The sequence below is a fragment of the Populus alba genome, chromosome 1, assembly GCF_005239225.2.
Source record: "Populus alba chromosome 1, ASM523922v2, whole genome shotgun sequence".
Lineage (NCBI taxonomy): Eukaryota > Viridiplantae > Streptophyta > Magnoliopsida > Malpighiales > Salicaceae > Populus > Populus alba.
The window spans coordinates 12,048,989-12,075,457 of NC_133284.1; the positions used below are offsets into that span (position 1 = coordinate 12,048,989).

Genomic DNA, 26,469 nt, shown 5'->3' on the forward strand with positions numbered 1-26,469 from the left:
TATATACATAAACATATACATATACATATACATTATACATATACATATACATATACATATGTATGTTTGTGGAATGTTTCTATCTGTATGCGTGTGCAAGCTTGTGCTTCCATCGCTTTTACTTTAACCCCATCTGTTTTTTGTCCATAGCTTTATTCCTGTCCTGGGGCTGGGGCTAACTTGTCTTTAAGCAAAGAATGCCTGGAATAGAGGGACAACAAAACAAGCCCTTATCGTCTCACAATCTCTTCCTTCTCTCCCTAAGAAACCACACTAGGAGTCTAAGACAACATTCTCTCTCTAGCTAGACTGTCATCAAAACAGGCTTCCTCTCTTTCTTTATTTGTTTTTTTAGGGTTGCTAATATGGTTTCTCGCACTATAATGGGTGTGTTTTTGCCACGTGGTAGGATATGAAGACTTAACCTTTACCTAAAGAGGCACCTGCAAGATCTTCTTAAGCAAGAAAAGCATAGTCAAGGTCCAAAGCCACTCAAATATTCCACCCCCTCATGCCCACCCATGAACACGCAAGTTTTTTTCTTCTTCTTTTCTTTTGGCTTGGAAACAAATTCAAAAATCCAACGCTTTAATTACAACTTTCTTATTGTTTTCACATATCTTTATCTAGTATCTATGTGTAAAGAAAAAGATGAATATTGGGAAAACAAAGGTATGCCAATTTACTAGTACAGCAGGTGAGACCCCTTTGAACAATAGAATTGAGAAACACATGCATGCATCATATATACCATGATGTTCTCATTTGATCCCTCATAGATCGAAAAGTTGCTCTTGCAATTTGTGTTTTATGTTTTTCGTGCGTAATATATACATATATATCCTCAGTACTGTTATATACTTCTTTTCAATAACAAGTCCACATCCACCATACATTACACAATAATCATGACTTGGATTACACGATACCCATGATCATTCTCATCTAATATTTGAATGCAGAAATTCAAATTGAAAGTTTTATACGTGAATGGATATTGTACTTTGAGCCAACATTCCATGTCTAAGAATAAACACACTGTAAAAAGGTGGTTGACATGCGATGTATAAGCTCCCCAGGAAATATTCAGCACATTGCCAACTTATACAGCGATTCTTATATTCGAGACACAAATCATTTTTCTCTTTTCTGAGAATAAAAAGGCATCACGTAAATCTTCCAACTGAGTAGGACCAATTTTTTCCCTGGAAAGGATCGAAACCGTCAATTTATGCAAGGGGAAGATTGATGTAATTCCTGTTTTATTTAAAAACCAGTCAATGGTTAAGGTGTGGAGAAGCAAAATGAAAATTATTACAAGCGAGGCACCTGAATCTCTTCTTTCCCAAAGCATTAAAAAAATTGTAGGAAAGAAGGGGAGCATGAAAGGTAAGGTTGAGTTTAGGCTTTGTTTTAACGTTAGGAATGATGGGGCGTTGAAGCAATGATCATATATAAAATATTGATGTGTACTTTGAAAAGTGAATATTATAAAGCTATTCAGCGATCCACTCTCCCTAAAGCAAAGATATCAGCTCTCTCTCAATCGCCAAGTCTTTCCCTGTTTCCAATGTTTGATTAACTTTGATTCTGCATTTTATTCTTTTGATTTATTGTTTTTTCAGAGATCAAAACATATGCTATGCTTAACCCATGCTGCATGTTAAAAGAAGAGACCATCTTGAATATTGTTTCCATCAACTAAGCTTTTTACACCATGTCCGTACGTCTTCCCTGCATGCATAAGCTACTAAAAAACGAAAAAAAAAAAGTATGTTGGGATTCACTAACGGTCATTCTGTCCTTAAGATATGGAAAATACAAAGTAAAGAAAAAGAAAAACAAGGCTTGTTTCGTGTCATTTGTGGGGTTCCTTTTTTCTTTCATTTTTTTTATTAAAAAAAAAAAAAACAGAAACATAAAACTTGCTTGCCTGCTTTGATTTTGAAGATTTTTGGCCAATAATTGTCAGTTTTTTTACCTTTTTAAAACTTTTCGGAAACAAAAAATAGAAAAAAAAATAAATTTGTTCTTATCTTCAAATTTTTTAAAACAAAAACAGAAATAATATCGAACAACTTAGAAGCAAAATCATCTAAATTCAAGAATCTGAATTATGCTTACGTTGCTCTATTCCCTTACCGTGGAATCCTTGTGATAACACGTTGCTGCTTCCATATAAAAGTCGCATTCCATATATCCATGGCCAAAATATTAATAAAAGAACATATTCTCATTTTCTTCAATCAAGTTTCGAACATCCTATTTTCGTTTTCCCTTCGCTAACTCGGTTACTGAATTTTTCAGTAAATAAAACCCAGAAACTTATCTTAAAATAATAATTAACAACCGACTTTTGGATATTAATAGAGACAAGGAGAAGCATAAGATTATTGACAGTTCATATACACCAGAATTGAAATGTAGTGAACAGATTCGAAGCTGGTGTGATCAGAATGACATCTTACATCGTGATACCCGCCCCCAGATATGGAGGCTATGGCAGAAGATGGTGAGCATATTTTCATAGAAAATCAGCAAGATGGCGTGGCTAGTGCAGCAAGGGAGCATACCCCCATGGGTGATGGTGAAACTTGACATCTTAATTAAGCCAAGTCATTATGATAGTGGTCTTAAATCTTTACTTTTATCTATTTATTTTGATGAATGTTCTTTTCTGGAATCGTGGGGGTGCTGGGAATATTCAATTTAGCTCTATTACTCACGATTACAAGAGAATCTATGGGTTCAATATATATATTGGCCATTGCTGAACCAAGGATAAGTGGAAAAAAAGCAGACAAGGTTATAGAACAATGGAAGTTTGATTCTTGTCTTGGAATAGAAGCCCAGGGAAGGTTTGAGGGGTTATGGTTACTGTGGAACAAGGGCATAGTAGACATTTAGATTCTTCAATCTTCACAGCATTTCATCCATACAAAGGTGAACGTGATTGATGACCCAACTTGGTTGTGCATTGTGGTATATGTGAATTCAAATAATCAATTGAAGAGGAAATGTTTCACACTGCTCTCAATTTTGGCCTAGTACATTTCATCTCTATGGTCGGTATTGGGAGATTTCAATTAAGTTATATTAGCTAGAAAAATCACTTCAAATATATATATAATCTTGTGTTATGATTCTTTAACTATTAAAAAAATTATTAGTAATTTAACTTAATTTTTCAATAATTAGTTTCTTAATGTAATTAATATCTTCATAATATTCTGATTTAATATTAAACCATGAACTATATCTATCATATTAAATCATGTTTATTCTTAATATAATAGTCATTGATTATTTGAATAAGATTTAAAATTCTTTTCGAATCTTATTCTACCTTAATCAAGAATTTTTCAATTAATATTATTTTAAAAAATTAAATATAATTTTTTTTTAATTTACCTAGGAATTCCTGTTTTCACTCCAAGTATTTGCCCTGAAATGAATGTGAAAGTCCTACCTAGAGTCAATTCTGACCATCACCCCATTGTTGCTAAACTTAATTACAAGGGGTCCGAGAATAAACTTCTCGGCCTTTTAGATTTGAGGCTGTTTGGGAAACACATCAGAATTTGGCTGAGTTTTTCCAAAGAACCGGAATGGACAGGTTAACATATTGTAATTTCTTAAGTCAATGACCGTGCAGCTCCAAGAATGGAAATAGGAAGGTGTTTGGTAACATATTTGTTCGTAAGAGAAGAGTGCTGGCTAGATTGAGAGGTATTCAAAGGCTACTGGCTCATGGTGATAACCTTTACTCGCAAAAATTGGAAAAAGATCTACATGATGAGTACAACCATATTCTTTCATATGAGGAAATTCATTGGTACCAAAAATCCAGATGCAATAGATCTCTTTTGGAGACAAGAATTCTTCCTATTTCCACACAAAGACTGTCATTAAAAGGAAAAGAAACAAGATAAAGGCTATAGAAGATGCTATCAATCAATGGGTTTGGGATGAGGAGGATGCACTGAGAGACATGGCAGTAGAGTACTACAGAAATCTTTTTACCTTTACATAACACCTCAGACCAATCTTATCCATTGAGAGGCATGTTCCCGAGATTAGAGCATCAGAGTTTTGATCAGTTGCTTAGTCAGATCAATGATGACGAGATTCGTAGGGCCTTATTTGACACGAAGCCTTTCAAGGCCCCAAGATCTGATGGTTTCCATCCTCTCTTCTACCAATCCCAATGGCGCATTATTGGTCCCTCAGTTTGCAAGTTTATCAGATAGATTGTTAGTGGTGCTGTGAATGTGGCTGATGTAAATCAAACCTTCTTGGTTCTGATCCTCAAGCTCAATAGACCAGAGTATATCCACAAGTTCCATCCGATCAGTCTTTGCAATGTCAATTACAAGATTGTCTCTAAGATTCTGGTTAACAGACTCAAGTGTGTAATGCCACCGTTAATCTCAAACTCCCAGAGTAGTTTTGTCCTAGGAAGGCAAATCACAAAGAATATTATAGTAGCTCAAGAGATTATCCATTCCATGAAGTCGATGAAAAGAAGCAAGGGGTATATAGCCATTAAGATTGACTTAGAGAAAGCTTATGATCGGCTGTAATGGGATTTCATTAGAGACACGTTGGAGGATGTCTGTGTTCTGAGGCAACTTATCCATCTAATAATGAGCTGCATTGAATCTACTTCTCTCCAGGTTCTTTGGGATGGTTGTCCATCTTCTCAAATCAAACCCACGAGAAGAATAAGACGAGAAGATCCCTTATCTCTATATATTTTGTACTCTGTCTGGAACATATTTCTTAGCTAATTTTAAAGAAGTGGAAGCAGGTACATGGAAGCTTTTCAAGATAAATAAATCAGGGCCAGCCGTGTCACTTCTTTGTTTTGCCAACGATATGAGTTTTGGGGTCATTTTCTAGGCTTGATATGACTGATATGTTAAAGGCCTTGCAGAAAGCCACATCAAATCCATATGGCCTCTCCAGAGAGCATCTGCTGAGTTCAAATAATGGTCATATGGATAAAAAAAAAAAAAAAAAAACTCTATTTGAAAGCATATGTTAAGTAAGAATTTACAGATTCATTCAAGACTACCCAAATTGTCCTATTTTTTTAGCACAAGAATATCCAAGGAAAGCATAAACAGGGCAAGATATAAGAGAGCCTACTGCTTGCCAGGTCTCCCCCGTAGAGACTGCCAAAAAACAGGCCAGTTCTTCTGAGCCTCGTTCCAACCCCAAAATGATCCTTCTCTGTTTGGATCCCAACTGGAGGACACAATGCCATAGCTCACACCTAGTAAGGCAGACCCAAAGAAGAAGAAGGACACAATAAAAGGCACCCATGTAGGCACATCAATCTTCAAGCCAACTTTGAGATAGTAAAAGAATGGGAAGAACAACAGTCCAACAAACAAGGGAGCCCCCACCGAGATTCCCATCCTGCTCATCATCCTGTTAGTCACTACTTCGGGTATCACCCCGGCATCTGGTTCTTCTTGCCCGTCGTCGTCGTCGTCGTCGTCGTCATCTTCATCATTGCCTGGCTTTGATTTCTTGGTCTTTTTGCTTCTCTTCGGAGGTTGACCAAAGCCTCTTGGGCTATTCAAGGTTGCATACAGGGATGAGGGATGTGACAAGCGAGAATGATTTTGGACAAAATCTGGTATGGGAACTGGAAATCGCAAGGTTTGTTTGGCTGGAGCAAGCGAAGAAGGGGAGTTTGAGGCTCGTTCACAAATACGATCAATCTAAAAGCCAGATGCAAACTACAATTGTTATGGACAAACCATCGCAGATTTAAGGAAATCAGCAGGCTAACAAATCCAAGTAATGTTTGAAACAATTAAATAAAAATCATGAAACTTGCTGTTTGATTAAGAAATTCAATCACACCGAGCTGAATTGTCCTAGAAGAAAAACTAATTGTCTAACCCTCGTCAAACATTTATGCCCACCACAATTTCGCAAATTGCATTTTATGCAAAGCAATTGTATTCCTTGTAAGCTCAACCAAAGCTGTAATATCAAATTTTGTCCAAAGTTTTTAACCAAGAAAGCACCCCATACAAGTCTTTTCTTAAATGCTGTCTAACATTTTCTCTATCCTCTTTCTCACAAAGTAGTATTCTTGAAATGCTTAGCAGTACTATTAAACTCAATTACTGGTTGTGCTTCTAACATTTCATTGCGATACACTGTATAAATTGATAGTCAAATTGGGATCTAATCTAATCAAACGGGATTGCAGAGAGGCAGAAACATAAACTTTCAGAAAAGAAAAAAAAACACACATATATCTTAAGAATCCTGGACTTTCTGAAGAATGCCATGTACGTATTTTCTTCCACTCACTAAAGATAACCTTTCCCTGAAAATTCAAGAACCCAAATGCAAAAAAGAATGACCGCAAAGCCTTTTCAATAAAAGTTTCTTGTTTCCTAACAAGAAATTCATAAAATCCCACCAGATCTGAACAAGAAAGAGACGCATTCATGAACCCAGTAACAATTCTAACCAATAAATTAAAGAAATTCAAATTGCTTTACTGTATCCAACAATAAAGACGAAAACAATTATTGGGCTTGATAAACAGATGACAACAGTTTCTCTCTACAAGCTACAGATTATAGAATTGCCAGGAAGACAAATTTCAATACTTACTAGTTATTACCTTGGAAAAAAAAGATGTTGAAGAGAGCTTGTAAGGCCAAGAAAATGGTGATGTTGAGGATGATAGTCTCACTACCCCAGCTGCTATTTCAGCCATTAACTTCTTCTTTATCTCCTTCCCTTTCTTGCTTTTGTGTCCTGAATCTAGATAAGGCAATTTAGTTAGCACTCAGCCTTAACTTCCGCGTAGAGACATGCTTGCAGTATTATATAGCTCTTCCTCGGAAAACAGGCACACATAAACCAGAGAGGGGCTGAGTGATGTTTAAAGCTGGGAGAGGATAAGGTTACTTGCATGTTCATGGAGAAACAAACACTTGTTGATTTTTCTTCTGAGCGAACTACAAATCAGTCCCCCGAGGCCCCATGTTCTGAATTCCAAATTGTATCCTCTACTGCAAAGTTTCTTTTAATTTTACCACTAAAATATTGCCCTTTTTATTACTAGGCTTTTCATTTTTATTTACTAAGAACTCCATTTTTCTTCACTACTGTTCTTCTTTTGGCTTTCGAGGAAACCGATGTTTGTAAGGATTAAATATGAAGTCAGAGTGTTTTTATGCTTCCAACGTTATCATTTAGATTTTGAATTTAGAAAAAAAATATCAAATAATTATGTCCTCATGATCACATCGATCGGGAAAAAAAGGAGCTTATTATTAATGTGCAAAAACTAAAACGAGCTTAATTAGACATCTCTAAAGTAAGAGAAATAATTATTAAACAAGAAAAAGATCTCTTAATTATCATTAAAGCTTAATATTAATATGTAAATACTGCTTATCATGATGTTTATGATCAGTGATATTATACCATAGATTTATATACTAATGAAGATTTTATAAATTAATGAATAAATCATTCCCTCTGAAAGAATGCATGCAAAACTAAACTGGGCATTCACTTGCATTAAAGTTATCTTATTCCCTAAAAAATGGATCCAATTATATATAATAGCTCTGAATAAATTAAATATATGTATTAAGAGATGGGTGTTTCTTATTCCATAACAAAGAAAGCATGTTTTCACTTTTTTAAGACCTGGACAAAATAAATAAATAAATAAAAACTCATTATATGCCAAATTATAAAAGATCTCTTTCAAAGCAAACAATTCTATCGAAATGGGTAAATTGTGATCGTTTGAGTCTTGTAAGTTAAAAGATAATCTATTAATATTCAATGAAAAATTCCAGTTGTAAATAAAACAAATTTAGTACGTGTCTGTGTAATTTCTATTCAATTTTATTTTTTTTCTTTGTTTCTAAAATTTGACGTACACTAACAAAAAAATTGACAAATAACAATGAAAATTAAAAATATTTCATTAATAATTTTCATTAAAGAAGAGAAATTCAACCTTGTTATAAGAATTTTTCATTTTGAACCTCAAGAAAATTCAACCATGTAAGTCACCTCTCTAACTAATTATATTTAGATTTTGCACCATCTTGGATAAGTAACCCGTTATAATAAGACAATGATATGATTTATAAACATGTCAAATCCTTTTTTTTCAATTATGTGATTTCCTTGGGTGTTAGATCCCTTTCAAATATCACCATTTTTGCTCCAAGCTTACTACACAAAACCTGTTATAAGACTTTGTATTGTAAGTATGGTAAGGAAAAGAAAATTATCATAACATAATTTTTTTACTCTTATTTTTGTATATATTTTAAAAATTAGAAAACAAAATCCAAAAATATGTTTTTTTCAATAAATTTAGTTAATTTTTAATAATTTTATTATTTTTGTGTGTAAAAAACTAAATAATGAAAATCATTTTATATATAAAAAAAAAAATGTAGTTGGAGTTAAATTGGGCAAATAATTGAGCACCATGGGCATAAATTAAGTTTGGGAGTTTTTAGATCATGATTGAGAGTTTTTAATTGAATAGGGATTTGAGAAAAGAGCTTAATTTGATTTAATTTTCCTAAGAGTGAAAGAAGTTTGAAGTTTTAATTATGATTTTGAAATAAATAGTCAAGTTGGAAATCAATAAAGAGCTTAATTGAAAAAAAAAAATCAAATTTACAATTAGATTGGTCAAAGCTGCACAATTTTGGAATCTGAGGATGAATTTGCAATAATTTATTAAATATAAAGTCTAAATTGATTCATTTAGGGGTACAATTAAAAAAAATGGTGATGTTGGGCCAATTCGATTAAAATTGAAAAATCCAAAATCCAAAGACTGTAATGGAAATGAGAAAACATTAATTTGTCCTATTTTTCAAATCTATTTGTTTCGATTTAGTTCAACTAATTCATTGATAATCCAATTAATTCTATTAATTGAGTCCAAATGAACTGATTTAATTTAATTTAGTCCCAAATTAATTTCATTTTTGTCCAATTATTTTCAATTGATTCAACTTAGTCCAATAATTAAATCTATCTAATATTCCATTTTTAATTTCTTCTTCAATGAAGATCTTCATTAACTTTTAACTTAACAATTTATTTCAAAATCATTATTGAACTTCAGATTTGTTTCATTCATAGCCAAGTTAAATAAAATTAAGCTTTTTTCTCAATTTCCTCTTCAATTTAAAACCTTTAATTATGGCCACAGATTCTTAAACTTCATTTATGTATGTGATACTTAATTATTGACACAATTTCAATCCCAATAATTTTTTTTATGATTATTATTTTCATGATTTATTTTCTTAACACAAAAAAAAATGATGAAACGATTAAAAACTAACTAAATTTACTAAAACAACATATTTTTTGATTTTTTTTTTAATTTTTAAAATATATACAAAAATAAGGGTAAAAGATTGGATCATGAGAATTACCACTCCCGCCACCACTGCCAGAGCTTCATCTTGCCGATAGTAATGTCATGATCTACTCATCGACAAAAGTAGAAAATTGTAGCCAAATTAAAACAACCCTTCTCTCTCTCTTTTTTTTTTCCTATCACCGATGGTAGGCATAAAATCCCCAATATGGATCGACCCTAACTCACAGACCAACCTTTACCACCTAAAATCCCCAACTTTTAATATGGATCGACGGTTATTATAAAAAATTTCAAATCAACAAAATCTCTTATTATTAGGATTAAGTCAATTTTTTTGTCCAAATCAAATATCAATGAAATATTAAAGTCAAAATGTTCGACAAGTCTTTTACTTCATATTAAAAATAAATCACAAAATAAACCTAGAAATAATTTAGCATGCTAAAATAAACTTAAAAGAAAATATATAGTAAATGTTACTTATCATTTGAAAGGATACGATAATGTAACGTGAATTTTTAAACCATAATTAATTTATTACTTGATTCTCGGAAACTAGTATTTATTTTTAAAAAAATTTATTAATTTTATTTAATTGTTAGTTAACGATTCTATTATTTTTATTTTCTTCTTTAATTTCAGAGTCTCACGTGACAAAAGTCACTCTAACTTATTCTTATCCTTCTTTTTAAAAAACAACTTTTGACTTATAATTCAAAGACATGTCCAGCATAACATTAACAGCCTGCTGGATTTTGTGTTTCCTACAGATTTCTAACAATTTTATCATCGTCAATCCGCGTATCAAAGCAAACAGTATTCGCATAAAAAAGAGCACGCACAATGAAAGCGACGCAGGAGCTGCAAATTTCTAAACATATTTAATTGTTGGATTCCACAAAATGATATGACAGGCACACAACTCGTATATATATATATATATATATATATATATATATATATATATATATATATATATATATCCGTGACAGGTAGGGCACACAAACGAGAAGCGCATAAGGAGTAGGAATGGATTGGTTTGGAAGAAAAGATTGGTGATCATCTAACTGTGAGAAAAAAAAAATAACAACATGACAAGATTTTGATATTTTTCCTCACATTCCAGAAAAAAAAAAAAAAAAAAACTGAAAACATGCTTAATGTATAATCATATATAAGAAAATTACTAAAAGAAATCATCAAACAAAGCAGTTAATTAAGAAAAAACTATCATGTGTCCTTTCCATGCTACCTTTTTCAAGATTTGAATATGAGGCTTTGAGGATAGAAGGTGAACAACATATCTCGTGATCATGTGATCAACAACCCCTCCTTGTCGAAATCAATAGATGACTTACGAGAAGGCGGGAGGGAGTACCTGGATGTGAAGGTCCTCTCCATAAGATCATCATCATCCTCGGGACGTCGTCTTGAACCCTGGTCGAAGTTAAGGGCATAACTCGAAGGATCATACTGAAATCTCCCGTATTGAGTGCCACCGCCTGGCTTCTTATTAAACCTCCGCAGAAATGTTTTCCATCTGGGGCCTGCAACTAGTTCTGACCAATCCCGGATTCTCATCCACCCCCGAAACCACCATGATTCTGGGCTCGTTGTGCAGTCGACAGGCTTGATTCTTTGCCAAAGTCCTGGTCCAGCTGTACCACTGGATGACGGTACTGGATCTGTGGTTAAACACGGTATCCAACAGCACCTTCTTTTGGCAAAAGCGAGATCATGGATATCATCATTATTATCATAAGAAGGGGAAATATCTGGGGTCTGAGAGGACATTTGATCAGGGCTACCAAATGGGTTTGCAGAGAGAATTGGAAATTAAGCCTCTTCTGATCTGCAAGCCCTGGCCCTTATTTATAATAATCTAAGAGAGGAATTGCTGTTTGTTTTTCTTTTTTGGGATGTTTTCTTGCATCTGAAGGTTGTAACAGCAGAGAGTGCAGAGTTTTGAAGGGGAGAAAAATTATATAAGAGGGTTTTGATGCATCTATGAGATGTTATCCTTTTGTAACATTGATGATGCTTCGGTTTAACACAAGAAAAACACAAGCCAGAAAAAATAAAATAGATGCCAATATACCTGTTCAAGGAGCATTATGACCTGTTCCCTTAACCAAACAAAAAACAGATTCTATTGCTGTACGTGCTCCTAAATAGTACTCACCAGCCTTATATTCCGTTACGCTACAGCATCATTTCAGGTTAATTTTCAAGCAAAAGATGAGTATGTTTTCGACTATAAGGCCAGTGCTGGTGTGTGTGTATATACATATATATTTTTTTTAAAAATGGGTATCATAATTTTTCTAACTGGGAAACAAAAGGATGCATTCTTAACAAAATAAATTAAATAGAAAAGAATTTATTAATTCTAATTAAATAATAAAATGGGAAGCTAACCTCCCTGGTAAAAAAAGATTACTCAAAAACATAAATGTTTGACACATATATATTGTCCCTTTTATTCAACATGTTTTTATGTATTTTATGTTAGAGCTTAATTTTTGTTGTTAATAAAAAAAATAATTTTTTTGATAAATACAACTAATTTATAAAAAAAAATATAAGAGGAGAAAATTGTAGAGAGAGAAAATGTAAACAGTTAATCACTGTTTAAAAACAAAGTTAAACCCCAAAGTTTAAAGAATAAGGAGAGGGTATTACTAAATATTTAAATAGAAAAATTAATGTAAAGGAAAACTAAAAATAAATAAATCAGGCATTGAGGGGTGCAGCAGGCTAGGCCTAAGCTCCTGGCCTGCAATCAAATAGCTCAACTAGCAGTAAATCTGATGTTTCTTCTGCTTCAAAACGTTAGCGTTTTAGAAGTTCCCACACGTGTCAGCATCTCCTTTGCCATGGAAATTTATCCGTCTACTTCCCCAAGCATGTGAGAGAGAGAGAGAGAGAGAGAGAGAGAGAGACGCTCCTGCCTCACCAAATTCCATATTTGTCACAAAGTGTATTTGTCGTTCAGGTCAATAAAAAACCAGACCACAAAGAGAAAGAAAAACACAGACGATGAGATTCTGAAATCTTTTTTTTTTTCCAGCGATGCCAAATGAAAATAATGGGTATGACTCTAATATCTCCAGCCACTTCATCGCCCTTGTCTACAGAACACTCCAACTCCATTTCTTCTTCAAGCACTAACAGTAGAATAAATAGGACTTAAAAAATGTTAGATGAATCAAAGATTAGATTTTTCAGTTTGTTGCAAAAATGTTGGCCGAAAAAAGAGAGTTTATATCGGGTTTTGCTGCCGAATCATAAGTTGACCTGGAAAGACAGATGGAATTCACCAGGCCAATATGGCAAGGATTTATTTGTTTTCAAAGAATACCGAAATAGAAAGTCAGGACCAAGATCTCGGTTATATATTGAATGAACCTATGGACGAGCTTAACTTATAATTCAAATATGTGTCGCCTTATAGAGCAATCATTAAATAGAAAAACCGACTAATAATATATAAATACAAAACTACTAGTAATATGTAGAATTAGGTTATTTTACGTACGAGATCTGATACAACTTTTTCTCGCATGGAGCATACATAAATGAGAAGTATATATACCTCACAAGTCTAAACAAATCAATTCATGACTACAGCCCAAGCTTGGTTCCATTTTACAAAAGTAAGCTTAAAAATAGATTTGCTTTAGCTCATTAAAATAATTGAGTCACCTTTTTAATATTAAAACAATTTAAAAATATAAAAAGCTAATTTTAAAAAAATTAAAAAATCAAAAACATTTTTTAACTACAAAAACAAGCACTCCAAGTAACAAAAATCGTCGTTCTTTTTTTGGTATATCATAGACTATAAGCCATTATCAGCTAGATTTGTCTTTGTAAATGTAAAATTCATTAGTTATCAGGTGAGGATAAGAAATGGCTGAGAGTTGCAGATCATTGTCCTTCTAAATTTCATCCCTAAACAACACCGGTACGGTGCTTAATCTGTACATCTTTACTTGTTTGATGATGGCATCCAATTGAGTTACAAACGATCTGAAATGAGAATCATCAGATATATTAATTGCAGAAAAAATTAAAACGGAATACAAGATCAACCGCAAAAATAATAAGATAATGTTAATTGAACAAAAATATCCGCATAAGTTTTAAACAAAGCAGTAAAACTGCTTTAATAATAGCTATAGCAACCAGCCAAGCAAATTGATTTCTGACAACCAACACACCAATCTGTTACGTGTTCGTAGATTTATTGTCTGTCCAGGTTTCGTTCTTAAAATTACATGACAAAATATTTCTTTGCATGCCAGTGCAGCGTAACTCCCCCAAAAAAATGCATCATCCACTTCTCTTCAAAACTGGAAATGACTGAAAAAAATCGTTTTCTTTTTTACAAAAATATAGGATAAGTGGTATTTCACGAGTAGAACAAATCCTCATCATCTACCTGTAGCAAAAGTGGCATCAAGAAAGAAAGAAAATCGAAGGATAATTACCGAGAAAATCACAGCAAATGATCAATTTGATGGAATACCGAAGCGGCTTTGGAGAGCACCAATGGATTTCTCCAAGGACTTTGCAAGCTCAGGGATTGTGGTTTTGCACACTGAGAAAAAAATAAATAGATTGTAAAAAGGAATAAGATGGTATGTGATGTATTGGTGAAACATACTCTGACCTTTCCAGGTAACCTGCAAAACTTCCACTAATATTTACAAATGGTAGGAACTTCTCACTTGATGCTAGATCTACAAAAATAGTAGTGCTAGATTGCAAGTCGCATTACACACGGAAAAATAAACAAATAAAACTCACTCCTAAGAGCATCTCCAATGCAAAATGCTATTTTAAAAAGCTAAATTGATAAAATAGCATTTTGAATAGTATAAATATAGCTTTTTTTATCATATCTATTCCAATAAAAAAAAAACCATTTGAAGAACCATTTATATTGGAGTAGAAGAAACAAGTGTTTTATTATTTTTTAATAAGTTTGATGTTATTTTTTTTTTCCACATGACTATATTTAATTGGTTTATTTTTGTAGTGATCCCACCTTATTAGTTATGGCTCTTTGGAGAGATATGTAGAAATAACACTTGTGAGAGAAAATTCATTTTAGCATTTTGTTTGGCTTTCCCCTTAAAGTGTGCAAAACAAGCAAAGAAAAACTAAAATATTAGTTTTTTATTTTTAACTTTTCATTTAGCTTCTCTATTGAAGATGCTCTAATCTCATGCTTGTCAGTGGACTCGGGATGCATACTCAAGTAATCAGATTCAATGTCCACTACAAACCAAATATTTTCAATAGTAATCTCTCATTCAGAAATTTTGGATAGCCGTGTTTGTAAGTACGTAATATTTTTAGTGCAATTAAAACCGTTTCATAGAAAGTGAGTTTTTGCTTTGGGAAATTACCTGCAAATTTGGTAGCAAAACTAACCCAGCCACTTTGTGAAGAAATTCGATACATCATACATACAGTTTATATAGTCTTCTTCAACTTCAGAACTACAGTTAGTCTATCACACAGGCAATAAACAAAGAAGATGAGATACTTAAACATACCACGAGATGCGGTGGCTTGTGCTTCTGCCATGAACTCTATGTATGTCTCCTGCAGACAGTAAGAAAAAAATGTATTACGTGAGCCAAAATTCCTTAAGTATAGAACTGGTTACTTTGTGGTTCAAAAAATACAGGAATAAAGGTTTCTTTACCTTCATTGCTTCGGTGGTTTCAGTAACCCGTTCAGTCATCTTCTTAAAATCCTTCTCCGATTCATCCATCATCTGCTGGCATGTTTGGCTCTGAATCTGGTGAATTAGAATATGCATGCGTATAGAAGCAGCCGGTTAGTTTACCAAGGGGAAAAAAAAGGATTTGATAGCGTCAAAACGCAAACGCGTTTAAATCAAACACAAGGTGAAATACTGTCTAATTCTAGAGATAGCTGTGTTTATAGCAGATCAAATCTGAACATGATACATACGATCTCGGATTCTAATTTCTTTTTCTTTTGATTTATCAGCAACCAAAGAAATAGATCCTCAAAAAACATGCAAAAGAAAAAACGGTCCATTAATCGGAAAAAATTAAACTCAACAACAAAGCGATTAATACCTTTAACTGAAGCTAAATTGTAAATTGTAACAATAAAAGATGGCACAATTAAACCAAACGGCGATATAATTCTTTAAAAGAAACCTAAATTTGTGAGCGGTTGAATAAAAAGAGTCTAATGAAGAGGACCTTGAAACGTTTGTGGAGACGAGAGTGAGAGGCTTCGAGATCTTTGATGATCTCAGAGTGAGAGCGATCGATGAGACGGCTCTTGATATCGTCGAAGCGAGAAGAGGCTAACTCCTTGAGATCGGAGATTGAAGCTAGGGTTTTATCAAGAGACGGCGGTGGTGATGATCTCAAAACACCAGCGGTTGCACCAACAGATGCGATCGGCTTCTTTTTCTTGATGCTGTTGAGAATGCTAGATTTTGGCGGCGATGGAGATGGTGGCGATGCCATAGGTAATGGCGATTTTCGACTTTTCATTTTTTTCTTCATTTCGGTTGGGAGAGACAGGAAGGATGAGTTTTTTCTTCTTCTTCTTCTTCTTCTTCTTCTTTTAAATCAAAATTTATGAGAGTGTAAGTGAATGAGAAAGTTGTTTGTTTAGATTTTGAAAATTATAGCGCGGGGTTTTTGAATTTTGGAATTCTGTGCGTTATAGGGAAATACTCGAGTAGATTCTTGGCTTATGGGAATTACGTGCTTCTTGTTTGTTTCGGGCCACATTTATCTATTAGCGTTTTTAAATTATTTTTATATTTAAATTAATTTTTTATATATATTTTTTATGTATTAATGTCAGAAATAAAAAAAAAAATTATTTTAATTTAAATAAAAAAAATTAAAAACAACCCGAACTATAATATATATATATATATATATATATATATATATATATATATATAAGGCTTGATCTATTAGAGATATTTTGAGTTTAACTTTTTATTAATGTATTATTCTAAATTAAGAAGTTCTTATTAGGACACCGGGAAAAAAAAAAGTAATTTTAAATTTGTGACATATTATGTTGGTCATAAATTTGTGACTGTATAATTTGGTTGAAAAATCCATAAAAATTCAAAGAAATTAACTCAACTAAATTATTCAATCCTCAATTAATAAATGTACGAAAAAACTCTCTTACATTATCTCTTCTTATTTTCTAATCTTGAACGATGAAAAAAAAAACTCACGTATCATCCAATTCCAACCCAAATATTCAAAGAGCTTTCAAGCAAGAATTTCATCTTCAACAACATATATCGAATTAAATAACAAGTGATAATAAATTTCCGGGTAATTCACAAAAAACAGTAGTAATAAAATTTAAAAAAAAAAAAAACACACAAGCTCTCTTTAAAAAAAATAATAATAATAATAATGCTTGAAAAGGAAAGAAAACTAATTGTTGTTGTGTAGAAATTATGTAAAACAAAATCAGAGAAAACCACTATTCTCATAGCAACCTGATAGAGTATGATGAGGGCGCATTTTACCCTGTATAACTTCCCGAAACCCATAGGTACCCCATCTCAACCTCTTGATCTTCATAAGAACCACAGTTGTTTCCATATTTCTTGCGAAAACCCAAACCTCCGATCTCTGGCCTCACCTTGCTCCATGCACCCTCACTCGCCAAACCGACCAATCTCTCGATACCAAGATAGGTTGCAGCAAGGACGAGTTGAAAGAGCGTGTCTTTATCGAGCTTGACAAAATCGGCATCCCATGACCTGAGTTCCTTAGCGGTGCTTCTGTCATCTTCGATATGCTTCTCGCAGTATTGCAAGACCTTGGCCAGGATATTGCCGGAGACAATAGGCAAAGTGATGGCCTCCTGGTTGCTCGAGGAGGATTCCTCGATCATGAGCTTGATGGTTTTGGATTCGAGGGCCACTGCCTCCTCTACCTCGAAGGTTTCTCCATCGGAACTTCTTAGTGTAATCTTCTTAGATGAAGAAGGCATGCTTTTTTCATCTGAACTCTTGCGTGCACTAGTTTTTTGAGATGAAGGAACGATTTTATTGTTGTCTCTAGGGTATTGGCACAACATGGTCAATATTCTTCTTAGCTTGCGATAGATTAATGCGTGGAAGGATTTTTCAGAAAGTGATTGAGCAAGCCAGAAATTATGGAAAAACAAGGTAAGAGAACTAATTAATTGATGACTACGAGAGGTTTATAGGGCCGGGTTATTGTCCAACTCTGAGTTGTGCGATTTGTCAGCCAATGCCATCAAGACTCCTAGACGAAATAGTCTCCTTGTCTTGGGTGAAATAAACTTGTGCCCAATTAGTATCCCTCCGTCATTTTACATTCGGTGGAATGCTGTTGGATTATTTATTTATTTTATGGGACGGGTTGGGCTTTTTTTTTTTCTTTTTGATTTTTACATTTTAATTTAATATACTAAACATTACACACCCACACACGTGTATATGTATGCATGTGTGTTTATATAGGATTGGTTTGATATTGTGGTAGAAATAATGGTTTAATATGCTTTTTTTACTTATAAATATATCAAAATAATTTTTTTATTATTTTTTTAAAATTATTTTTAATACCAGTATATTAAAACAATCTAAAAACATTAAAAAAATTATTTTAAAAAAAAATAAATTTTTTTGGGAATGCGATTTACTTTTCAAACTTGTGATCTGAGTCATTAGACTCGAAGAATCCTATTTGAAAAAATCATGAAATTTAATTTCTAATAAATCATGCTAATATTAATAACAACCCTAAAACACTATCTAAGGGACCTAAAAAATCAAAATGAAAAAAAAAAAAGAGAGACTTTTTATATTTTATATTTACTTCGTTTAATGTGATTACAAACCCAGACCATGCATCTTTATTAAACCCTCCTTATCAAAACAACCCCATAAATATCAAGATTGATTTTTATGTGATTGCAATATGATCAATCAAAATCTTTCCTTTTCCTTTCTTTTTCAACAACATTCTCTCCTCTCTTTTAATTTCCATTAACTACAACGTGAAACAAAAGAAGTTTTATGACCAAGTTATAAATTTTGCAAACTACATGGATTAAAGTGCAAAAAAAATGCAAAAGTGAACAACTAAAGAATAGTGTTTGTGAGTTTATGCACAATGATTAGTGAACAATGTTTTACCATTTAGTTTTAGTTTTTTTTCTATGAGGTTATTATAATTTTATAATTGGAGTAACAAACATTGTCGATTGACTCGAGTGGTTTTTTATGTTTTTTTAATTATTATTATTTTTTTTAATTTTATAATTCACTATTAGTTGATTGAGAATTTATACACGGTTATTCCAATCTCATGACTTCAGGTTTGAAATTTTAACCTGAGTTGACTCAACTTATTTTTTTAATTAAATTTTATTTTTAATTTTATATTTTAATATTGGATTAATTTAGAATTGAGTTTAATAAATAAAATTTATTTGTTTTCTACAATGTCTCATAAATTGGGTCGGGGATTTAGCAAGTTAAACTTAGTTAATCAAGCAAATATGAGTCTATCTAATATATTATTGCCTCAATATTTAATAAAATATAGTTTTAATTTTTTTGATCAAAATATATTCTTATCAATTATTGAAGTTATTGACCTGCAAAACTAACAAGATCACATTGAGTTAACTTTTTTTATAGTTTTTTAATTTATTTATTTATTTATTGCTAGAAAACACCTTAATAAAACCTAGATATTTTTTTTAACATTCACAAAAAATTTAATGCATTGAAAATTATCAAGTTTTCATAATAAGAGGACAATATATAATTCATTAATCAACTCTTCTTTTTTTGTTTCAAGAAAAAAATTTGGACAAGTAATCAAAAGCTATGGCCAAACAAAACAAAAATATGTGGCTCAAGAAACAGCAACCAATCCATTTTAAAGCCCAGTATCAGTAGCCCAACATAAGGAAAGAAAACGAACTTGAGTCTTGAAACGAGCCCACGGCATCTCTGATTCTTAACACCGTCAACAAAAACTCTCAAACCCGCCCCCTTACTCGCTCACGGTCACGGAATCAAGAGAAGAGGATGAGGAAGACACTACTTGCGGCTAGCAGTATTTGTCTATGGTGACGACAATCCTTTCCTTCTTTTCCTTCCTTTTCTTTTATCATTATTCTATTTATGTTTCAACCATAAAATGATTCATTGTTTGTCCTTGTGTTTTTCTCAGGTAAAAAATGATAATAAAAGGGCTGTGCAGGAGATATGAAAGATGGAACCCAGTGCATCCAACATCTGGAGCATTTTGGGGTATGGGGATAGGCATTGGCTGTGGTGTTGGATGGGGTCCTGGGTTTGGTCCAGAAGCAATTGGGTATGTTGGTGCTGGTTGCGGTGTTGGATTTAGTGTGGGCATCACTTTTGTTGGTTTTGGTATCGGGCTTCCTGCTAATTTCCTCTTTCAAGTCCCTTATAATGGTACCATATGAAATTTTCTTTCCCTTTTGCTTCGTAATTGAAACTGTTCTATTCTTACCCAAAAGATAATTATAAATGATTCTTTCCAAAAAGAATGGAATTGATCCAGTTGAAGTTGATGTAATGCTTGATTTATTTATTTTTTTAAGCTATTTTGGCAACAAGAAGTGGTGCATTGGCGATTGCCAAATCAAATGGTCTTCTTTCTGCCAGAGATGTTGCGGGGGAAGGGTGGAATAATGTTGCATCTCGCGCTTCTCTATTGCAAAGAGAAACCAGTGGAAGGTTGTCTAGCTTTAATAAGAAGCTTTTATTGGATAATGGGGTTGACTTGGTTGACATGAAGAGCAAACTGTCTGTCAATGCTGGATCGTTGTCGAAAGTCTTGGAAACATTTTCCAGTCGATTCTTTCCTCCTGGAAAAGGTATGGGAGCATTTTTAAGTTATTGTAATGATTTTAGTGTTTGGATATTTTTATTTCTTTATTTTTGCTGCTTGCTATATTGTTTGACCTTGTTCTACTTCCAACTTGTTCTTTTCCTCGTAGCTCGCAAACTTTCATTTTCATCATTCTGGTACTTAATTGGCTATATGTAATGGTGCTATTTTCTTTTAATATCAAGGCTTGCTGCTTAATGGGGAGTATTGATTGATGTTAGGCTTGGCATCGAGTAGTGACATTTTTCGAACTGAAATTGATGTGCTGAAGTTGATGCTACTTCAAAGTGCATGTGTGCATATGCTGGCATGGGATTGGCTTTGGATATTTAGGACTTGTTGCTTGTGGTGATAGGAATCCTTTTTGTAGTTTTTCATCAGGAGGCAAAAGTTGGTAGTAAATAACCAAGAAGCAGCGAAAGTAAAATCGTATAGTTGTCATATTGATTGCTGACTTCTATCAGCAATGTGACATCGAGGAGTTATTAAGAGCATTTTTAAGTTCCGTCACATTTTTAGCCTACTATATGCTGCCACTAGCACTGCGTTGTATTTTTGTTTTTTAAATGTATTAGGGCTATAGTGATAGATTAAAAGGTTTTTAGAATTGTTGAAATCATATCCAATTCCAAAGCTTTAAGGTTTCCAATAATTAATGCGGGGATGTCTCTTAGACTCATGGTTGTCTTTTTTTATCTCCAGTTTTATGGGGTTTGGGGAATCACTGGTTAGAAGTGGGTTTACCCACAAATCCTGGAGAGATGGTGATAGGCTGCAAGAGTTTTTAGGGTAGTTAAAATCAAATCTGTTTTGGAGCTTAAAGTTTTCAATAATTAGTGCCTGTGTGTGTGTGGAGGGGGGGGGGGGGAGACCTCAGGGTTTTCTGTTTTGCATTCTACGGACTTTGTGGAGTCATTCATGAGGGTTTACTCACAAGTTCTGGAGGATTGATTTCTCACTAGCCTAATTCATTAGGAAAGCAAGATTGTAAGATTTTTTATGCCTGCTACTTTCAGCTAATTGCTGTCTTGGTTGGAGATAATATCAGACTTTAAACATCTATGCTCTGATATATTTCAGGATTGAGCCATTTTTCTACTGTAGTATTGAGTTCCATGATGTCAGCATCGTCCATTATGTGTTACAACTCATAAGCCAAGAACATTTCATCTGAGTCATTTATATTGTGCCCATCTGGTTCAGACTATAATAACGATCTCTTGTTTCCTGCAGGTATGAAAGATTGACATGGCAGAGTGTTTGGCCATATGTCACGTACATTGAAAACATTGTAAGCGCTGTTACAATTACAAAAGCATAGTGGTTGCTCTGATATAGTGTTTGGGGTAATTTTTCCCGTCTTTCTGTTTGCTCGTCTTGGTTGTGCATTGGCAACATAAATGAGAGGTCCTATCATGCCCCCTTCCTCTTTTATTAACCGTCTCACATACTAAATTTGAACCCTTTTTTTTCATATTCTTTTTGAAAAGCTCAAAGGGGTGCCTAACCTTGTCCCGTGCCTCGATTTTTGCTATGGATTTTGCAGGTTGTATCAGTCAGACAAACAAGAACACACAAGCTAAGTTTACTGCTAGAGCCGTGCGCTAGATTACTACTTCAGCTGTTGTCTATAACAACACTAAACAAACAGGAAAAAAAGACCTGCACACCATCTTGTTTTTGTTGCTTGTTAGAGACCTGGTTTGTGTGATAAACAACATCAAGAAGTGAGATTCGAATTCTAAGGATTTAATAGATATCTGCAGAATATTCTTACATTTCCAGTAAAGCAAAGCTTCATTTTCTGTTTTGTGGGGTGGGTTTACTGTTCTAGTAGTGCTTTGATTGATTCTACTCGCGCCTGTGACTCCAGGATGTGTTATAACTAGTGGCAAATTCTGTTGGTTAGAACTCCAAGGACTTGCAAGATCATATTTTATTCTTACCCTTGATTATTTGTTTCTTCTCTTATTTGCTTTCCAACTTAAAAATTCCAATGTCCCTTGGAAAAGTTCCTATAAAATATGAAGCAATTTGCTATCTTGTGAAAGTTTTTTAATTTTCATGTTCATGGGAGCAAAATTGATTTCTGAAGTGGTCTTCAAAACAACTACCTCGGAGACGGGTTTTTTTTTTTTTTTTTTTCCCTGAAAACACATACAGTACTATGCTCCTGCGCCAATTTATACTGATTTCTTTGTTCCAAATTGGGTTCTTTTGACAATTCACCGCATCTACCTCATTCACTTTGCTCTCGAACTTCTTCTAATTATTTGCTAGCCAAATGTCATACACACAAGGAAATGGTATCTTGAAAGAATTCTGTTAAGACTTCAAAAGAGTTCAGATCCTTTCAGGTATATTGAAGTGGCTTGAAGATATCCTGTCGGGTTGCGGTGGGGACGCCGTATCTGTTCAATCTTCTTGTCCATAGCTATCAAACCTTACCCGACCTAAATTGATCTGAAAAACATTGCAACTCAACCTAAACTAAGTTGGCTTTATAATCAAACTAGACAATCTATTGGTTCGGGTGAAAGTTTGACTTAACCGGTCATTAATTAACTTATCAAGAATTGGTTGAGTATAAATAAATAAAACAGGATTGATTTTTTTTTTTTTGGAAAAAGAAATGGAAAAAAAAAAACATTTTACGAATCATTGTGAAAATCTATGAGTTGATTTCATGACCTAGATATTTGATTAGATGACAACTCAAATTGAAAGTAAAATCTATAGTCTAAGAATTGGTGTAACTAGAAATTAATATTCTGTTATAATTGAGAAAATGGAAGAAAAAAAGAGCATAAATGACAAGAAATCTTAATTGATCGAATTTTGATTATACAACCCTTTCAATAAAAAAAATACATAGAAAACTCAACAAGTATAGGCACCGCACCCCTCTCGTAATTAAAGCAGGCGACATTTGTTTTCAAAAGAAAGCTAGGAGGAGGACTTTCCTTGCAGCTCTCCACCATAGATTGCACATTTGCACTCTTTCATTATAGTGCAATCTTTAGTAACAAAAATGTACATTTTCATCTCTAAAACTTTCAATTTTGACATCTATAATACCTGTAGTTTTAGATATTTATATTTTGGTTTTAAAATCTTATTTTTATCATGTTTTAGTACCTACATTTTGAAAGAAAAGATAAAAAGTTATTGAAAAAAAAAGAGAGAAGAGACAAAGATTTCAATCAGCAACATTACCATAAAAAAATCAATTTCAATGTCAATGGATTTGTTTGGGAAAGGAGAGTATGATGGAGGTGTTTTCACCCTTTAATTATGCTAAAAACAATTGTATTATAATTCTATAAATTTTTTTCTTTTATTCAGTTTGATTTTTTTATTTTTAGAGTCATCAGAATGTTTTTTGAATTGAAAATGAATTTATTAATATTTCTATAATACTTTTAAGTGTTTTTAAATGAAAATATATTAAAAAATATGTTTTAAGGGTCCAAGAACTTGGATTCTACTTTTTGATAACTGAAAATTATAGCAAATTATAGCAGTAGACATAAATCATCTACACGTTGTTTATTGTTTTTTTTTTTTTAAAAAAAAAAAAAACAATCATGTTAGGCCTTTTCCTTTTAGGCCAAGCACACGGCTTGGCTTTTAAGGTTAGCGATACCGGAGCTGTTTTTTTTTTCAAGGCTCGTCACCTTTTTTCTTTCTTTTTTGATTAATTGTTTTGTTTTTATTTTTATTTTAAAATGAAATTATCCTTATATAAAATTATTGGGATTATATTTAAAAAAATTATTGGAATTGATCCAATAATCATATGCTAGAGTTTGTCTTAATTGTAGAGGATTGAAGATACCTTACTGTTATTGTGCAGAGCATAATGAGCTTACCCTTGACACGTACTCAAACAATCTAATAAATTGAAAACCAAAATTGAGTTTCGAGGATAATGAGATATGGTGTAGCAAGCAAGCTGATAATTAAAGATGAAGATTGTTAAGGAACAAGCTACAATCACCCTCTGAAATGCCTAGTAAAGTCATAAGAAACATCATTTCAAGTAAATCAAATGGCATTAATTATAATAAAATAGTTTTTGGCAAGGCGAGAAAGGAACTCGCCTTTTGACGCCAAGAGATAAGAGCTGGTTGCTGGTATTCCAAGTGATAAATTCTTATGTTTATGCTTGGAAGAACACACTAAACCATTGAATTGAATTAACAATTAATTCAAAAAGCATTCATTGCTCCATTTAATTTCATGACACACCCTTTGTTCTTCTTCGTTTTCTGTCTTGTATTGATTCCAGCTGCAACTGCCCATAATCTTCAATCCAATGAATGAAGAAGAACACCTCTCTCTACTATTATCCAGCAAAGGAGCCGACTCTGCTAAATATGTACTCATAAACAAGGCAGAATCCACCATAATCCCACTTCAACTACCAGATATTGAAAAGTCTGTCAAAATCTCACTGCTTGGCAGAGTGCATATGCTTCTTTCAAATATCACAATTTTTAGTCAAAATTTCTTCTTCACATGTTGAAACAGGAAACCCAGATTTATGAGTCCTTGTTGCTTCAGGTGCTACTGCCAGCTTGAGCATGAAATGGGCTTACTCTTATAGCACCTGGTTGATTGTCATTTGAGAATGTGGAAGTGCTCAGTTCAGGTACATATATATATGTGACTCAAGAGTTTATTTATTTACGTCTATTTTTCCCATTACATTTTTCTTTTTCACGTGAACACAAGTTCTTGGATTTGGCAAGTATGAGACAAGTTTTAGGGTTCTTGAGAAAAAAAGAACACAAGGATTTTCTTGGAATAGTATGATTTATTTGGAATTATTTTAGCAAATCAGAGTCACTCCTCTGTTTTGTTTTTGTCTATCATTAAAAGGGTTCCAAACAAATTATTAAGGAAAATTCAAATCAAATCCTAATCAAGCATGAAATCCGTTTATTAATTGTAAAATATATGTGGCATTTAATTAATAATAATTAAAAAAAAAATCCGAGTACTGAGGATGAATTTCGTTACGAAATCGGAAAGGAATTTCACAAGAATAGTGATATTCACTAATTCCTTCTATAAAGAAAAACGGAAAGAAAAAAAAAAACTATTAAATTCTCTTTTTTTGCGCAGAACTCTAGGAATTCAATCATGGCCATTCTCTCCGATTACGATGAGCCTGAACAAAACCAGCAAGCCCCGGCATCTCCTACTTCCTCGTTGTCCTTCGGCGTAGTACTTGATCCCTCAAACCCTCTAGGGTTATTGGAGTCTGCCCTCAACTTTTTGTCTCAAAAGTCTGATGTCCTCAACACCGATGTCTCTGGCCTAGTTAAGGAGTTCAAGAAAAGAATCAAGGCTGAAGAGGATTCAATCAAAGCCGAAGAGAAAAGACGTACCGAAGAGAAGATGAGAGAGGAGGAGAAGAAAAGGCTACGGGTTCCAAACAAAGACAATGGTCTTGACATGGAAAATTACTCATGGGCACAGACTCTTCAAGAGGTTACTATTACTGTGCCTTTCCCTGCTGGAACAAAGTCTAGGGACGTTGTGTGTGAGATGAAGAAAAAATCTGCAAAAGTTGGACTCAAAGGTCAGCCTTCAATTCTCGAAGGAGAACTATTTGAGACAATCAAGGTTGATGATTCTCTCTGGAATTTGGCGGACCAAAAGACTGTTTCTGTGCATTTGACGAAGTGCGATAGGATGAATTGGTGGAAGTCCTTGTTCAAGGGTGGTCCTGAGATTGATATTCAAAAAGCTGAACCAGAGCCTAGCAAGCTGTCTGATTTGGATCCAGAAACAAGGTCCACTGTGGAAAAGATGATGTTTGATCAACGACAGAAGCAGTTAGGTCTCCCTACAAGCAAAGAGATCGAGAATGAAGGCCTTATGAAGCAATTCATGGCTCAGCATCCAAACTATGGCAACAAGAAGCCAAACAAGAGCCTTTCCAACGTGAGGATGACGTAGACGGTCATCTTTGGGCTATATTGTAGAGTAATGCTTAGGGTTTAGATTGATACTTGTGGAATTTAGCTATCTGCTATCTTTAACTAGTTTCAAGTTCTATTTTGTTTTCTGAATGATTATTAGTTCTACACTGCAAGAGCGAGT

General features: G+C 33.4%; 6 protein-coding genes across 8 annotated transcripts; 2 read left to right on the forward strand and 4 right to left on the reverse strand.

The window, feature by feature from the left end:
* Positions 1 to 5,011: 5,011 nt before the first annotated feature.
* On the reverse strand, positions 5,012 to 6,970 carry LOC118038604 (protein PAM68, chloroplastic). 2 transcript variants are annotated; one of them, XM_035045004.2, is made up of 2 exons: positions 6,646 to 6,970; positions 5,012 to 5,680 (listed from the first exon to the last, which is right to left on the reverse strand). In XM_035045004.2, exons 1-2 carry the CDS (start codon positions 6,749 to 6,751, stop codon positions 5,148 to 5,150), a joined length of 639 nt encoding a protein of 212 aa, XP_034900895.1. In that variant the 5' UTR covers positions 6,752 to 6,970; the 3' UTR covers positions 5,012 to 5,147. The 2 variants fall into 2 exon arrangements, with proteins under 2 accessions (XP_034900895.1, XP_034900894.1); XM_035045003.2 differs by having other exon boundaries at positions 5,012 to 5,732; positions 6,656 to 6,956.
* A 3,753-nt stretch (positions 6,971 to 10,723) lies between these two features.
* LOC118038681 (uncharacterized) lies at positions 10,724 to 11,206 on the reverse strand. The gene has a single exon (XM_035045104.1). The coding sequence runs from the start codon at positions 11,204 to 11,206 to the stop codon at positions 10,724 to 10,726; it is 483 nt and encodes a 160-aa protein (XP_034900995.1).
* Positions 11,207 to 13,215: 2,009 nt separating this feature from the next.
* On the reverse strand, positions 13,216 to 16,055 carry LOC118038602 (uncharacterized). The gene is made up of 5 exons (XM_035045002.2): positions 15,664 to 16,055; positions 15,132 to 15,227; positions 14,980 to 15,028; positions 13,906 to 14,015; positions 13,216 to 13,444 (listed from the first exon to the last, which is right to left on the reverse strand). The coding sequence occupies exons 1-4, from the start codon at positions 15,973 to 15,975 to the stop codon at positions 13,927 to 13,929; spliced, it is 546 nt and encodes a 181-aa protein (XP_034900893.1). The 5' UTR covers positions 15,976 to 16,055; the 3' UTR covers positions 13,216 to 13,444; positions 13,906 to 13,926.
* Positions 16,056 to 16,972: 917 nt separating this feature from the next.
* Positions 16,973 to 17,446, reverse strand: LOC118038680 (SKP1-like protein 1A). Its single transcript, XM_035045103.2, has one exon. It carries the CDS (start codon positions 17,444 to 17,446, stop codon positions 16,973 to 16,975), a length of 474 nt encoding a protein of 157 aa, XP_034900994.1.
* Positions 17,447 to 19,417: 1,971 nt separating this feature from the next.
* Positions 19,418 to 22,323, forward strand: LOC118038673 (cadmium-induced protein AS8). 2 transcript variants are annotated; one of them, XR_004685800.2, is made up of 5 exons: positions 19,418 to 19,564; positions 19,669 to 19,916; positions 20,066 to 20,341; positions 21,589 to 21,762; positions 21,902 to 22,323. XR_004685800.2 is itself a non-coding variant. In XM_035045100.2 (5 exons), the coding sequence occupies exons 2-4, from the start codon at positions 19,676 to 19,678 to the stop codon at positions 21,600 to 21,602; spliced, it is 531 nt and encodes a 176-aa protein (XP_034900991.1). In that variant the 5' UTR covers positions 19,418 to 19,564; positions 19,669 to 19,675; the 3' UTR covers positions 21,603 to 21,646; positions 21,902 to 22,323. The 2 variants fall into 2 exon arrangements, 1 of the variants encoding a protein (XP_034900991.1); XM_035045100.2 differs by having other exon boundaries at positions 21,589 to 21,646.
* Positions 22,324 to 25,217: 2,894 nt separating this feature from the next.
* Positions 25,218 to 26,469, forward strand: LOC118038668 (protein BOBBER 1). Its single transcript, XM_035045095.2, has one exon. It carries the CDS (start codon positions 25,504 to 25,506, stop codon positions 26,323 to 26,325), a length of 822 nt encoding a protein of 273 aa, XP_034900986.2. The 5' UTR covers positions 25,218 to 25,503; the 3' UTR covers positions 26,326 to 26,469.

Coding starts and splice junctions, on each gene's coding strand:
- LOC118038604 (XM_035045003.2), bottom strand. CDS start 6,751: ATGGCTGAAATAGCAGCTGGGGTAGTGAGACTATCATCCTCAACATCA. Junction 5,733..6,655: donor CAACATCTTTTTTTTCCAAG/GTAATAACTAGT, acceptor TCTGGCTTTTAG/ATTGATCGTATTTGTGAACG.
- LOC118038681 (XM_035045104.1), bottom strand. CDS start 11,206: ATGTCCTCTCAGACCCCAGATATTTCCCCTTCTTATGATAATAATGAT.
- LOC118038602 (XM_035045002.2), bottom strand. CDS start 15,975: ATGAAGAAAAAAATGAAAAGTCGAAAATCGCCATTACCTATGGCATCG. Junction 15,228..15,663: donor GTCTCCACAAACGTTTCAAG/GTCCTCTTCATT, acceptor CTAATTCACCAG/ATTCAGAGCCAAACATGCCA. Junction 14,016..14,979: donor ACAAGCCACCGCATCTCGTG/GTATGTTTAAGT, acceptor TTTTTTTCTCAG/TGTGCAAAACCACAATCCCT.
- LOC118038680 (XM_035045103.2), bottom strand. CDS start 17,446: ATGCCTTCTTCATCTAAGAAGATTACACTAAGAAGTTCCGATGGAGAA.
- LOC118038673 (XM_035045100.2), top strand. CDS start 19,676: ATGATAATAAAAGGGCTGTGCAGGAGATATGAAAGATGGAACCCAGTG. Junction 19,917..20,065: donor CTTTCAAGTCCCTTATAATG/GTACCATATGAA, acceptor TATTTTTTTAAG/CTATTTTGGCAACAAGAAGT.
- LOC118038668 (XM_035045095.2), top strand. CDS start 25,504: ATGGCCATTCTCTCCGATTACGATGAGCCTGAACAAAACCAGCAAGCC.